The sequence below is a fragment of the Cryptomeria japonica genome, chromosome 9 (genome assembly GCF_030272615.1).
Source record: "Cryptomeria japonica chromosome 9, Sugi_1.0, whole genome shotgun sequence".
In the NCBI taxonomy this organism is placed as follows: domain Eukaryota; kingdom Viridiplantae; phylum Streptophyta; class Pinopsida; order Cupressales; family Cupressaceae; genus Cryptomeria; species Cryptomeria japonica.
In genome coordinates this window covers 617857411-617873512 of record NC_081413.1, presented here as the reverse complement: position 1 = coordinate 617873512, position 16102 = coordinate 617857411, and the positions used below count along the sequence as shown (strand labels likewise).

General features: G+C 37.2%; 1 protein-coding gene across 2 annotated transcripts in view; it reads right to left on the bottom strand.

Moving 5' to 3' along the window:
* The window catches only part of LOC131063685 (uncharacterized), a 29066-nt gene that overhangs the window by 957 nt on the left and 12007 nt on the right, over positions 1 to 16102 (bottom strand). For both annotated transcript variants that reach the window (XM_057997576.2, XM_057997575.2), the window contains exons 4-5: positions 10627 to 10707; positions 1892 to 2605 (exon numbers count right to left, since the gene is read on the bottom strand). In XM_057997576.2, coding sequence (XP_057853559.2) covers positions 1892 to 2605; positions 10627 to 10707 — 795 coding nt within the window. The remainder of the gene's footprint in view (positions 1 to 1891; positions 2606 to 10626; positions 10708 to 16102) is intronic.

The window sequence follows — 16102 nt, the reverse complement described above, 5'->3', positions numbered from 1 at the left end:
TTTTCTCAAATTGTGCTTTTGATTGCACAGGCCCTATGATTTAAGCCTGTCCTGAATTATTGATCAGTTGCAATTGCTGACAGTATTAATGATATGTTTAAGTGGTTAAAGCCAAAGGCTGACAAAGATGGCATACATTTGATGATCTGGACAGAGTTGCTGTTACAATGTTTCGATCAATTAAGGAATCACATGGAAGATTAAGTTTGCAAGTCTAGAGGGAGAATTTATTCAAGGTTGCTTTGAATTATTTCAACACACAATATGACTGGTAAAAGTACTCATTTAATGGGGATGTCTGAACTTAAATAACTATTTCCCGAAGTCCATCACTTCGGGGAGAAAAGGTTTTCCATGCGATTTAGTCTGCAGATATCTAGGGACTAATACTAGGAAGCAAAAAAAAACTGACAAAGAGTGTAAACCCTGTAAAAATCAGAATAGACAACCTGCATAATGCAAATGTGATCATGTAGAAGTAAGGCTCCTTGCTAAGAGAAGAAAGGAAGGGGTTGATGAAAGCAGAGAATAAGGATCCTCGTCAATCATCAGGAAAGGACCAACAAAACTGATGCCTCTAGAAGAATGGCATTGTCTAAAAGGCCCCTGCTGAACAGCACTGGAAGAACGCAGGATCTTTCTCCCAGAGTATGTCCTATCCACAGATGGCAATTGGCCAGGTGCAGATAGACCACATGTGGCCATGTGGTTTGGAATATGAGCAGTGACCACTTAAGTCTGGTGGCAGGCTAGGTGATAGGATTTTCTTTAAGTATTATCAGGCTAGACAATGATGTGTTCAATCTTCATCTCCATAGGATGCTTGAAATTTTGGATGACATGTCTTGATGCTTAGGCAGAACTGAGGTTGTGAATTCTTGGGCAGATTAAAACATATCATATGCCAGTTGGAACTGGGTAGCAACATATGTTCTGCAATCATTTAAAAGAAATCCTATAAAATCCTATATAGGATGCCTGTTATAATGAAACTGAAACAGGCGCATTTAAAGAATTCCAACATTTTTGGTGTTATTTAAGAAAGAATGTGTTACTCATATGACCATATGACTTGAATAAATTAATTATCATCCCTTGCAATTTGAAATCTAGATATAATCAGAATAGCCATAAGGGCTGTCTCTATTAGCAAATCTTATGAACAAATTGAAACAATAGAAACAGCTGCTTCTTTCAACAGGGAATAATCCCTTCTATCTTCTAGAATTGCTTTCTATACCAACGCTGGAATTGAAATTATAATATCTTTTACATTTTTCAGCTTTGTTTTGAAAACAACCTTATTAAACCCTTCTACTTGCAATCGAAGTATTGTTTTAATCTCTGCATTATCACTGTGAACTAGCTTAATTGTTTTCAACCAGGCCATTGGAATAAGTGCTCCACCTTACCACCAGACCACAGCCTCACAGACACATTTAAGTACATATCGAATTTTTTATAGATTTCAGATTCTGTTATTTATTTTGCTTTCATAATGCCCTTTTATCCCCCTTTTTATTCGTCACCAAAATATACTTTTTAGTCTCTGCATTATCGCTGTGAGTAAGCCCACTAGTTTTAAACCTGTCCCATCGCGGTGATAAGTGCCCCATCTTATCACTCGCCCACAGCCCAACAGATATTCATTTTATTAAGCTTTCCAAACACAGTGTTTCTACTTGTTTCCAAATCATTATGCTGCCATCACTGCTGTTGAACTTCTTGTATATAAAAATCTATTATGCTTTCATAGAACATAATGTCAAATCATATGTGCATCCTGATCTAATAGAAAAGCAAAGCAAAATTCTTATATATTTCAGAGCAACTGATTTAAATAGATTAGCTTCAATTTGACTCAAGAAAAATAATATAGCAAGCCTCGTACCTTGCCCTCATCTGCGTCTGAATGCCGTTGTGGGAAAACAACTCGTAGGTCATTGTACAAGTAGAAACGCCTTTCATCTTCGACTTGCATAGAATTGTCTGAAATTGCAGATGGTAGCAAAGAATCTGAGTTGCATTTTAGTGGTGCATTTAAGCCCTTTTTGAGTGAAGGGCAGAGAAAAAAGAGATGCAGTGCATATCGAAGAACACCTCCACCTGACATATTTTCATTAACCTTGGCAGAATTATGTACAGATTTCTTGCCAGATTTATCACAAATATCCATTGGGCTGTCATCTTCCTTGTGGAATTCCTGGTCTTGATAAAGTTTTAAATCATCAGGAAATTTTCTTTCATTCACAGTGAAATTGGTAGTAGATTTTCTATCCAAAATGTTGTTAGGTGCTAGTGCAGTTGAATTTACTCTGGCAGACTCAACAGCCCCTTTGTAAATATCATTATTCATAGAATTTTCTGAATATGTACAATTCCTAGCCTCGGAAGTTTCATCTTTCAATAAAGTGATTAAATTTCCAGATCTCATGCTACAAACATTCTCTGCACTTCCTGTGTCAAGCGGCCTCTCACTGAACAGTGAACTCCTATTATGTAGAATTGCTGATGCAGCCATATCTCGACTCCTTGGAGAATTCTCTCTCTGTGAGGTTGCTGTCAATCCACTCGAAGCTAAGGTGACCTTATGCCGCATAAATGTCTGCTTCCATTCAATTGTACCAGAAACCCATCAATAGCATGATTCTCTGTGCACTAAGCTGAATAATTCTTGCTGCAAAAATAAAAAGAAAAGAACTGATTGAAATGCACATATTTAATAGAGCAATATGTGAGTCCAATAGAGGTGTAGGCAAGTTGACAGGGAGAGGCTTTGCGATTATCCAATCAAGTGAATGTATCACTTTACTTGACTGGTTTGACAAAAGATGCATTAGCATCTTTCTTTCACTTTGGGTAACTACTTGTTTAATATCTTCTCTATTTCAAGGCTGTTTGGTACAGAAGCAAATAGAATGAGACTGACCAAACAACAAACCTTGCACTGCAGTGCAAACCAGGCTTTGCATAGCAATTTAATGAAAAACTACAGGGTGTAATCCAATACGTAAAACTTAATCACAACTCTTAAACATAACTAAAACCAGTTAGCAAACCGTCATTTATTTTCAGACACTAAGTGCAATATAATTAATACCTCATGATTGAAAAGATATTTTGTCAGGACCAAGAATAACCAACCTATCATGTAAGGAGCCAATATTTATGTGGTATCCTAGCTACATCTTCGGTAAGATTGGCAGTGAAAGACAGAAACAAACACAATTGAAAAATATACTCAGTTGCAAAAGACATGGCATCATATAGAAAATCAACTCGTGGGCTTTCATTTAGATGAAGTACATGTTACAATGATCACCTACTGTGGAATATGAGTCCCTTAAATGGTCCATAAAAAAATGATATGCTATCAACCAGACCATACCAAAAAACAATACTGCTAATCCTTTACACCCAATGAGGTGTCCTTTCTACAAAAGTTCAAAACAGCTGGTTTATTTACAACTCGATACCTGCCAGCAACTTCATTACATCAGGGCATGGTCCAATTACACACAAAAAAGCTGGTTTACAACTCGATACCTGCCAGCAACTTCATTACATCAGGGCATGGTCCAATTACACACAAAAAAGCTGGTTTACAACTCGGTCTTAATTTGTTTCATATCCTTAGGCATGACCAAAAGTTGTCATCCCAACTAATTTGTACCTTAGAATAATTGAAGAAATTTTTTGTTCAAAGTCTGCTATTGATTAATTGGTTTCAGCAACAATGTGTACATGCAATCTTTACAATAATGGAACTCACTTACTGCTATCTCTTTCCCCACTTAGGTCAACCAATTAGCCTTGGGTATCTTGCTTAATAGTATCTTAAAAACTAGACTGCACAAGAACTTGGGATTCAGACTTTCCTTGTCATAAGATTTAAAGAGGGTGGAAATCAAATTTTTGGAACCTATATTACTGTCAGTGGTCAATGCCATTCAGGAAGAATCATGCCCCAACTGGAGGTTGAAATGTTATGTGGAGGCGGCATTCGAGCTTGGTTCCAAATTCTCAAATACCATATTTCAGCATTGTAGACATACATTTAACTATGTGACTGATTTTTTGCTATGTATAGAATTGACTAAGAGTGATTGGTTTTTAGCTAACCATAGGATTATTCCTTCAGTTTTTAGCCCCTTAGCCTCTCTATATTGGGTGGTTTTTAGCCCCTTAGCCTCTCTATATTGGGTGGTTTTTAGCCCCTTGGCCTCTCTATATTGGGTGGCACAGTGCCCATCGTAATGTTTGTAAGGGCATTGGTCAATGTGGGCAAGGGTGGATGGCCATAAAATTAGCTTGTGTGAATGGTATTTGTCTAAACAGTGGTGGTCACTGTGTTCTTGCAAGTCTGGAGCTTCCTTTCTAATCTTATAGGCAGTGTTTGCTGTTTGTTTGTGTTTGTGTGGTGTTGGAATTTTGGGATGGTTCACAGCCAAGCAATGAAAAGAGACCCAAACCAGGCCATAATGGGAAAGTGTCCAACAAACACCTCTCAACCATGTTTACCTGTAATTTAGAAACAACCCTATAATTTGTGAAGGCAATGCTTGGAGAGCAACCCCTTGGGGCTAATGGATCACCTTGTTCTAAATCCCTAGTCCAATAAGATTTTATTGCAAATGCAGCTCTGTACATAAAGCAACTTAAAATGTTCTTCCTCAACTAATTTGATTAAATGGTCTTGCTCTCAGCAGAGCTCAACCCTATAGGTGAGGAGGTGAAAAAGAAGAACAATTACAATGCACTAGGTGCAAGGAACTTGGCAGTTATGGCAGATAGGATTTGCCTGTTGGAGCAAGAGGTGCATGTCTACATGGGTTCCAAATGAAGCTCAGTGCATGAAGCTTTTCTACAAATGTTCTTCCCCGTGTAATCTGATAAAATGTTCTTGCTCTCAGCAGAACTCAGAATATAGGTGCGCAAGTGAAAAAGGAGGAGGATTTTTATGCATTAGGTGCTAGGAATTTGAAGGTTATGGCAGATAGGGTTTGTCTGTTGGAGCAAGAGGTGCACGCCTTCATGCTTTCTAACATGATATCTACTAGGTGTTGCACGAGCTAATGGTCACACACTACCATGGAAGGTTTGAGGTGTCAAGTAATCACAGAATGCCCACTTCTGTGTAACACAATTCATAAAACCAAGAAGCATTTGAAGATAATATGAGGTGTGCATCTGAATGGCCATTGCCCTCTAGGCAGGAATGCAAATTTCTTAGTTGAACAAGTGGTACATTGGGGAGGTGCTTCATTCTTGGGAGGGTCACACTTGAGTGTTTGCTGAAGGTAAGGAATCTGTTGGTGTTGGCAGACTGTTGTTTGGGTTCCTACTTATTCTTTTTGGTGCTAGTTTGTTGCATGTTGTTTGTATTAGGGCTCCTGTGGTGGGCTTCTACATATGGTTTATGATAGGTTGTATCTTTTTAAAATGCCTTATGCATGCTACTCTTGTTCTGGGTTCAAAGATGTTTTCTCATGTTGATCAACCCTTAAGGTGAAGAGGTGAAAAACGAGTAGGTTTCTAATGTGCTGGGTGCAAGGATTTCAGATGCTATAGTGAATAGGGTTTGTCTATTTACAGCTCAGCGCTGCAAGGGCTAATGGTCACACAATGCCATGGAAGGATTTAGGTCTCAAGTGATCACACAATCACCACTTTGTATGGTAACACATTCATGGAACCAAGAAGCATGTGAAGGTATCACGAGATGTGCATCTAATGTACTGATCTCTTTGGGCAGGGCAACAAATTACTCAGTTGAAAAAGTGGTAGATTGGAGAGGTTCTACATCCTTGGGAGAGGGTTGCTAGAGAGTTTGCTGAAGGTAAGGAATATGTTGGTGGCGTTGGACCATGGTTTTTGGGACACTACCTTTTTGTTGGTAGTAATTTGTGGCACACTGTTCGTGTTGCAGCTCATAAGATGGGATTCTGCAAAGGTTTTTGCTAGATTATATATTTTCTAAAATGCCTCATGCATGTTGCTCTTATAATTGGTTTGACGGTGATTTATTTGCCCCTAGGTTGACGAGGTTTTTTGGGTGACAATTTGTTATGACCTCAAGTTGTCCTGACCCTCAAAATAGGTGTCTAATAAACCTTGCAACCAACTAATGCCCTAGGTAGAACACCTAACCCCCTCTCCCTAAGCCATCTACCTATTTCTTGCAAGTCAGCTTCCCCTGATCATCTACCACAACTCTCCAAGTCATGTAGTACAAGTAAGTTGTAACAATTCCCCAAGGCATCTGCTAAAATAAGCATTTGTACACTGCTAATGAAGCCCAAACATACAAAATTCATAAAGACCATTCACTCTTTCAAAAACAAATTGGCACTGGCCACCTAAGCGCACAACTCTCCAAGTCATGTAGTACAAGTAAGTTGTAACAATTCCAAAGCATCTGCTCAAATAAGCATTAGTATACTGCTAATGAAGCCCACACATACAAAGTTCATAAAGACCATTCACTCTTTTAAAAGCAAATTGGCACCGGCCACCTAAGCAACATTTTCAGTGTTCTATACACTTTTTATAAAGGCTGTTCTCCCACAAGCCATTTAGACATTGTTCATATCTCCTCCCCCCAACACAGAAAGCCCTCAAAAATTTGTTCAAGGTTACATGACACATTTTACTATGTTTATACATCTTAGGCCCACTTGCATAAGCCATGTCATGTTGCCGTCTACCACATATATAAGACAAAAATCAAATATTTTCAATGATTCTGGGCAATTTGATGACATGCCTAATGCTTCTAAGTTCTAAGCACATAACCATACACTCCATACAACTATCAAGTCATTTGTCTCCCACGAGCATGGCATCCATCTCACACAATAGACAATTAACAAAACATATTTTGCAAGAGTTCTAAGATGTCTAAGATGAAACTTTCTCCTCCTTACCGGGTACAGCCTTCATCTTACTACTAATAATCTCAAATCAAGACCCTTTTTAAACTACTGTATGAGGATCTTCATGCCTGTATTATATTTATCCTTGATAAGTGAATCGGCATTGATATCTAAAATAATTTATTCAAAATAATAAATTTAAACTTCATATCCTACTTACATCTACTCAAAAGTAAATAGGTCTGCATTCAAACAACTAAATTTCCTCTTGCTATCACAACACTATTGCTATTTGATAGTCAGTGAAGCAGATAATTGTAAGTCAATATCATCACGAAACATGTTATACAGTGTCTGAACACTCATCAACAATGGCTACTTGGGATGTCATACCTAACTTGATATCCTCCTCACATGATAAGACAAATTAACAAAAGATACTTTACAATGGTTCTAAGATTAAACTTTCTCCTCCTTACTGGGCACAGCCTTCATCCTCCTAATAATATCCATTCAAGACCCTTTTTACACTACTGTATGAGAATATTCATGCCTGAACTATATTTATCCTTGATAAGTGAATTTGCACTGATATCTAGAACAATTTATTCAAAACAATAAATAAAAATCTCATATCCTTCTGCATCTACTCAAATAAAAATAGGTCTGCATCCAAACAACTAACTTTCCTCTGACTACCACAACACTATTGTTTTTTGATGGTCAATTTAGTAGCTGATTGTAAGTCAATCTCATCATGAAACACATAATATACAGTGTCTGAACACTCTTGTCAACAATGACTCTATGGGATATGTCATACCTAACTTGACATCCTTCCCTATCACTTGCAAACATCTTTATTTACCTCCTTACTAGTTTACAAGACTCCATACATGGCTCCCTTTTTTAAATTACATATGCATTCTACTCATCGCCTATGGTGTTGTGAAGGATAGCTCCCATGAGCAACCTATAAAAATATAAATGAAAACTCCACTGAAGGTGGGGGAAGGGAAATGCATTAACTCCTATTTAGTATATATAGTAATCTGTAATAAAAAGTTTAAAAACGTTGCACACAACAGCATAACATAATTTTCTGAAATTTTGTAACAAGGCAATTCCATGAACCAAAAGGATACTACAATAACAGAAAAACTCAATTGTCATGAATTAATAAACTGGCTGACTCTTATCACAAGCACGTGAAAAAATTGCAATCCATGAAAAAGATTTATAAAACAAATAAATGAAATGCAATATGATCCTGCAAATCCATAATAGATGCATTTAGAACCTCACCATATAGACTTGAATGGGAAAGTATATGTGAAGGATTTATAGATCAATGTTTCCAATTGCTTCACAAACAAAGTTCTTTCACTTAAAAAGGTATAGGCTTCAAGCTACTACCTAAACATGATCTCCTTCAAAGGCTGGAGTTGAGAAGGAGCATCTAAGGAATGCATGAAAGGAGGTACCCTATCAATGGATATGTCAGTAGAAAGAAAGGAGCATGCTAATCTCAACCCCGAATTGTTCTTTCCCAATAGCTTGACAAATGCTTAAGGGCAGGTTATGGAGCATCTTTCAACATGCATTGAGAGGACAGCACCCTAAGTTGGGTTAGGAGAAGTCATTATTTTAGAGTTGCAAAATTATATGCAAGCTAGGGGACGCTCTTCTTTGCCATTTTGTTAGGAAGATTCACCCAGGAAACAAAGTAACAAAAATTGAAGTCTCCTATCTTACAAGTTATAAATCACGATTATTAATAATTATAAACTATTGCTTGCAAAGATTGAGGAGAAAATGTCTCAAATCTCCAAAAGCTAACCTTGTAGTACTCCTAGTTGTGAGTGCTATTGGAGTTTTTATGAACTATTAACATGATTAAGTGGAAAAGATTAAATCAACATTGCCTTGATGACCTAGTTTTTGTGCAATACAACCTTTAGCTTCACACAAGAAAGTTGGAGAACAAATCAGGAGAACTTATTGATTTGGAGATTATTCCTATAGTGATTGGACCAAGCAACATGAGGAGACCTTGTTTACAGAGGATAAGGTTTGCTTATACCCAGAGAGGGGCTCTAAGGGATGTAGGTGCAAGGTGGAGCCACAAGCACAACCTCTTAGGCCAAGTGAAGAGCCATAGCCAAGTGCGAGGTCTAGAAACTCTCCCCAATTTTTCATTAGAATGAGGAAGAAAAATTTATAAAATCTTGTGGTTTGTAACTTGCCTAAAAGTGCAATTTATGATGATTTTCAAAAACAATCATCATAAATTCAATAGTTATCAATTAGCTATTGTATTCATGTTATGATGCAATATTGCACTCTCTTTGTATTCACCTCTCATAGAAAACACCTCTTAATATTTTATAGACTCGTTTGATACATTTTGATTTTGTACCTAAATTTTGCATAAAATTTATGCTTTCTAAATCATGTGTGGAATTTTTAAATTGGAGTTTTGCAAGTCAATAATTTTGGTCAACTGAGTGAAGTCCAAGTATGCAAACAATGCCTGCAACAAACAATAATTGGTGTGAAAGTAAAAGAGAATGCTTTCTCCAAGAACTTCTCTGAAGGATTCAAAGTAAAGAGGTAATCTAAGCCAAAAAAATAATTGAGCACATACCACACTCACTTACAATGTAAGAATGAAAGAATTGTCACTAAATTCTATTGGGAAAGCTCTATTGTAATGGCTGGAAAATTTGACAATTGAAAATCTCAATATTTATTGGAATCTAATTGAGACAGAGATCAGACCTAAATATGCAGTTCCTAAGTATCAGAAATTTCCTTTCCTCTCTTAAGCAAAATAATGATTCACTTTCACAGCTCCTCCGTTATTTCACAAAATGAAAAATGCATCGAATAATTCTGCTTAACAGAGACAAAAGCTGCATTGGATTTGTACTTGATTAAATTTGTGTTATGATTTCAAGTGAAGTAAAATTTCTCAACAGTTATATTTCTCAATTTCTTACCACCATAATAAAAAGAAAACATGAATAAACAGAGTAGTTCCAGTATGATAAGTATCAAATCATGATATTTCTTCTAAACATGGGATGTTTGGCAAAGAAAAGGTTGCATCTAAAAGCAACCATCAAATGTATGAAAAATATACACAGATTTCTAAGAAATAAAGTAATCCCCTTTCACTATCAACTATCAACCAACAAAACAGTATGCAAATAAAACATTAAATTGGCCTATTCTACATTTTTCAAAAGAAAATACCATATATGAAGACAGCATAAAACCATTACCATTGCAGAGCAAATAAATTTATCAGTTTCTATTTACTATAATTTCTTACGAGACCCTTGGCCCTTGCTAGTCTAACCAGAGATGTTCTTGTTGAACCCTACAACACATTCCTCTAACCAAAAAACACTCTAACTCTACAATTTGTTTGGCTTCCTAATAAATTCTTCACATGTTTTCCAATCCTTCTGATCTAACTGTATGAAATTTTATTCAACTAAACAACCTCTCAATTTCATTAAGTGAGCTCCAATCTCCTGTATAATTCACATTCATGGCTTTTTTCATTGTGGGTCACAAGTATTTACTACAAAATGAATATTTCAGGTAGATATAGAAAGGAGATGCCATAACCAATGATGAATATGAAAAAATATAGTGTTTACAAAATGAATATTTCAGGTAGATATAGAAAGGAGATGCCATAACAAATGATGAATATGAAAAAATATAATGTCAAACACACCTTTGTCCCAGGAGGCATGTCACTTAAATCATAGTTGCACATAAAAGTATGTACTGGTGTCTTCTCAGGATTGCTAAGGACCTGCACAACCAAAGGTGTGAATAGTACATTTTAAAATCTATATTTATGGGCATGAAAAGCACCAATTCATTACCAAATGAATTTTAATATTACATTTTTGTGTAAAGCAAAAATACTACAAAACTAAAATTCCCAAAGAAATGCAAACATATAAGGGCTTACAGGAGCTTATCAAATTTTAGTTGGCAGATGACATTTAATGGAGGAATACAATATCATTTCAGAAATAGACAATTGTCCCAGAATTTCTTATCCAACAAACCATAACCATTACAACTGTGTACCCCTGCTCTGTAGCTCAAATTTTTATAAGTAACAGAACTCTTATGAAGTTGATTATAATTTTGTTTTAAAAAGCATCCTATAGCAAAGAGAATGAAGAACAATTTGTCTATGTATGTACCAAATATTGAAATATAATTGATATATGGTTGGAAATTTTTAAGTTGTCAAGTCAGATGGCAAAAGATGTTTGTGAGATCCACTTGGTTGAATTTGTAGCTTATTTGGGTAGAAGAACAGTTCAACAGCCAAGGGATATGTAATTAGAAACTAAAAATGTAGACTGATCCAAATGATATATGCCATACCAACATACAAAGTAAAGTGAAACAAGATAAACATAGTGCTAGGCCTAAGTTACCAATTCTGGTTTCAGCCCGGTTTCATGTTTGCTGGTACATTAACAGATTATGTCAAAAAAAAATGGGCATTGAGTTCATTTTTACAAACACGTACACACAACTTTCATTCAATTCAAATTCCCAATATATTCGCAAATTGTTTATATTAAAAATTTGATGTCTATATTTAATAAATAAATAAATAACTTGTCTATATTTAATACTTTTATATTTAAACACTATTCCTTAATATAGTTTATATATATATATATATATATACTTTAGTAGTTTAAAATTTTATTTAATTTAACACTTCTACATAGAAGCTGCTGAAGCTTTAAAGAGAGATATACACTTCTATATAAAGTATTGCTTAAAAATAAAAATGATTATCCATATTTGGATTTTTCCGTTGGATTGGAAGGAGATTAACCCAAGTTCATTGAAGGAAACCCCACATGGCAAGGCCTCGGGTCAGTGCATTAATTGGAGGAAGTCCGAGATTTTCTTTTTTAATACCCCCATTCAAAAACAATGGGAAATTGGTCAAATTTTGGGAATGAAGACAGGTTCTTTACCAAGTAAATATTTGGGCACTCCTTTATTTGAGGGAGCATGCAAATCGTGCCTATGGGAAGAACTTGTAGATGTCTATCTTACGCCAATGGATGGATGGAAGAGTTGGTGGTTATCGTCACCTAGTAGGATTAGTCAAAAGATGAGGAAAAAAATTGGAATGGTGCCAAAGAACAAGATATGATTCCACTGTTAACGTGGGGTAGAATTTGTAGAGCAAAGAAGGTGGGTGGTGCAGGTTTAAGGGACTGGCATATCATGAATGAGGCAATGGGAGCAAAGCTGGTGTGGAGTTTATATTCTAAAGCCAAATCAGCTATGGGTCAAGATACTAAAAGCAAAATATCTAGATTCAAATAAGGATCATCAGATCTTCACTATCCAAAACCCAACCAAGGGTTCAGCGATTTGGAATTTAATCTTGGCATGTCTAATATAATTACAGGTCACATATCTTGGTGTGTTGGAGATGGGTCCACGGCAAAATTTTGGGATTACTCGTGGGATGGTTATGAGGTTTTGGGGGAGGGGTGATCTGATCGACTTGAAACTCTTATTTTGTCAAAGAAGGGGGAGTAGAGTTAGAGATTATGTGGAAGTTGGACAGGGAGCCTTTGGTGAAGAATGGAGATGGAAATCTTTGGATGGGGAAAACCTTACCCCAAATCAAAGGGCCAAAATGATGGAAATTTTCCTAAGTAGAAGTGTCCTTCTAACCTCTGATAGGGACAAAGTAATTTGGTGCGGTTCGACAAATCGAGATTACTCTGTTAAAATTGGTTATCAAATTCTGGACAAGAGGGAGGGAGAGGAGTGTTGGCCTTCTCGTTTATGTTAGGGTAGTGAATGTCTACCAAAGGTTGGAGCCTTTGCTTGGTTGGCCATTCGAGGGAGGATTCTTACAGGAGAAAGAAGGAAAAGGTTGGCCTTTCTGGGGCCTTTGATGTGTGTTATGTGTGGGAAAAGTGAAGAGAATGTACACCATCTACTACTTCATTGTGATGTAGCCTATAAGTGCTAGTCAATGATTTAGCAAAAACCGGATTGGTAGGGTCCCTTTCCAGAAACCTTGAAACAACTTTTCACTAGATGGCCACGGGGGCACAAAACGCCTCTTATCTTTTGTATGAGAGGTATGTCCTTCAGTGGTGTGAGAAATATGGAAAGAGCAAAATACGAGAATCTTTAAAGACAAGCAAGAACCAATAGATAGACTTTGTCATCGCATCAACCCACCTAATTGAAGAAATAGTGGGAGCGGCGGCATCACAAAAATTGCGCCCCAATGTTGCTTTTTCAGTAATTGATGAAAACATTCAGAAAATGTGGTCAAGTATTAAGCTTAGGCCTGTGCATGGCTTCAACAGGTGAATCCGAATGTTGAAAGATCAGAGCGGGGATTTTTGGTGTAGGCCGGAGGAAGGATGGGTTAAAATTAACTTCAATGGTGCGTCGAAGAACAATACTAGGCCTTCAGGAATTGGCTTCGTGGCACAAGATTGGAAAGGGAATGTGATGGCTATTGGAGCTCAACAAATTGATGATGGGACGAACAATGTTGCGGAGGCATTAGCGGCTTTGAATGCAATCAGATTTGGCAAGAGATTGGGTATTTCTAAAATGCATTTGGAAGGGGATTCTTTAATTATTGTGAATGCTATTATTTCGGGTGCAACACAGGCGTGGCATCTGCAAAAGGTGATATCAGCAATTAGAAGTGAGCTAGCATCAGTACGGGGTTATCATGTTGGTCATGTTAGATGCTCAACAAATGACGTGGCTAACACCATGTCAAAATGGGCAGTAAATTTTGAAGTGATAGGAGAAGTACGATTTGAAGATTTTCATAACATTCCCTCTAATGATTAAATGAGATGGCACTCGGATCAATGATAACGGCATTTATGAGTAAGGGTGGCGACTAAATGATGGGACTTGGCATGTGGAAGTGGCAATAAATCATCGTTTTGTGCCTTGGCCATGTCATTCTCGAAAGTTTTTCTACAGCAATTTCGAGTGGTGGAGCCATAATGGAGGCTAACTTCCCCCTAATCACATTTTGACCCCAAGCTGCTTTTTTGGGGTTAGTTACGCCGCAAAGACTGAAACGGCTTTTCAAGATAGGGTAGGGGATGGCGAATTCATACGGTTGATGCAGTTGTTATTGGGGGAGGTTTTTCTGGATGCAAAGCATAGGCATCGGATGAATATGGATATTGTCACCATGGCGGTCGCATGGGGACTGGAATTTGGGGGATACTATAAGCAATGTTTTATGGGTAGTGAGGTCGATCATTGATGATGACTAGTTGGTGGGTTTGAACTCTATGCTTGAATGGGTAGTTCCTAGTGGGGGTTTTAATGTCAATGAGGGCTTTGAGGACCCTGTGATGGGGGAATTGCACAAGCTCGTCCCCTTTATGCAAAGGCTGACAGGTTTCAACCGCGACAAAAGACGTGCAGAGGCCCTCATTGTGTGGGATTCGTTGATGTATCTCCTCAGGCAAAGGGATGCGGTTGGTGGTGGTGAATTGGCAATGATGGACAATGCGTGTGGTGACAATGGCAAGAGGCGGAAGCGGCGAGGAAGGAAGTCGAGGAAGCAATGGGAGGTGGTAGGGAGGACATGGCAAGGTGTCTTTTTGCATGTCCTCCTTTGTCTGAAATTTGAATTTTCCTCTTTTGCTAGCATTATGGTGTCTGTATATTTTTTCTTCATCTATGTATTATGGAGTATGAATAGGGTTTGTTGATATAGGTGTCACGTTTGTGACAAATTTTGTAGTGGGGATAAGGGTCAATCCAAGGATAATGGTTGAAGGCCATGGACAAATAGACCAGGAATTTTTTTGTACTGTCCATTAAATGCTCTGTAAAGGGTGTTGGGATGAAGAGGGGTAGAAGATAGTTCTTTTTTTTCTTTTACAGAGCTAGTTAGTACTCAAAAATTTCTATGTAAGGGATAAAGGGATATGGTGCGAATTGGAGATGAAGGCTAAATGCCACTACTAGTTGTAATGGGGGGTCTTCTGTTTGATATCTATAGAGTTCAGTATATGCTGGATAGGTAGGGTAGATGGTAGGTTTTGGCTCTGGTTTTTGCCTTCACAGAGCCAGCTTGTGCCAAGATGAATATGCATTATTGTACTTCTTTTTTAAATATTAATAAAATATAATATGATACCAACCAAAAAAAAAAAAGTTGGAAAGTGCTATTAAGGTAGTGAACAATAATACGAGAAACCATTCTTAAAAGAGTAGGGCATTTACTTCATGGGAAAAGTTGGTCAAGTCTAAAAGTTACCCATGTTCAGGGGATTGGATGGATTAACCCACCTAACGTATCCAGAATGGATGTCAAATGGAATCCTCCACCCACCAGTTGATGCAAATTAAATCTTGATTGGGCAATCCTCCACCCATCAGTTGATGCAAATTAAATCTTGATTGGGTTTCTAGGGGTAATCCGAGCATTAGAATGGGATGTATGGTAAGACATCATGAAGGTTGTCTGGTTGGTGTTGTTTTTAAAGGTCTGGAGTATGGGACCTACAGAGAATCTAAGGCTTTAGCACTTCTTCTAGGTCTTCAAACCAATTCACAATTGGGGATAAAAGATTTGGAAATCAAAGGCAAGTCATAAATTATCATTAATGCTCTTAGGAAGAAGGGAACTCAAAATTGGAAATTAAATAGAATTCTAAATCAAGTCTAACCATTGTTAAATAATTTTGACGAATTCCCTGTTAAACATATTTAGAAGAAGGGAACAACCATGCAGATGAACTTGCTAACTTAAATATTGACCATTTTAAAGGAAATATTTGGGACCGACTTAAAGTTGTGGTTGCCTTGGTGCCCAACTCCATTGCATCTTGAATCACTCCCATCAACTAATGACTCACATTCAATGGCAACAAATAATCAATAACCTGCATTGATTACTATTTATGGAGCCCTATCAAGGACTTGCGGCGGACTCTGTGTTATCATGGGTAGCCATGCTACTATGGAACCTTTAAAAGGAGGCAACTTTCAGATTTGGCGAAAACATTTTATGCTTCATTACAATTGAGATGAATGTGAGGTTTTATAATAAGAAGAGCCATATATCTTTCTCGAGCAAAATATGAGATGAAAGGATAAACAATATGTTTAAGAGTGAATGATTTAACTATGATGCACACTATCCGCTT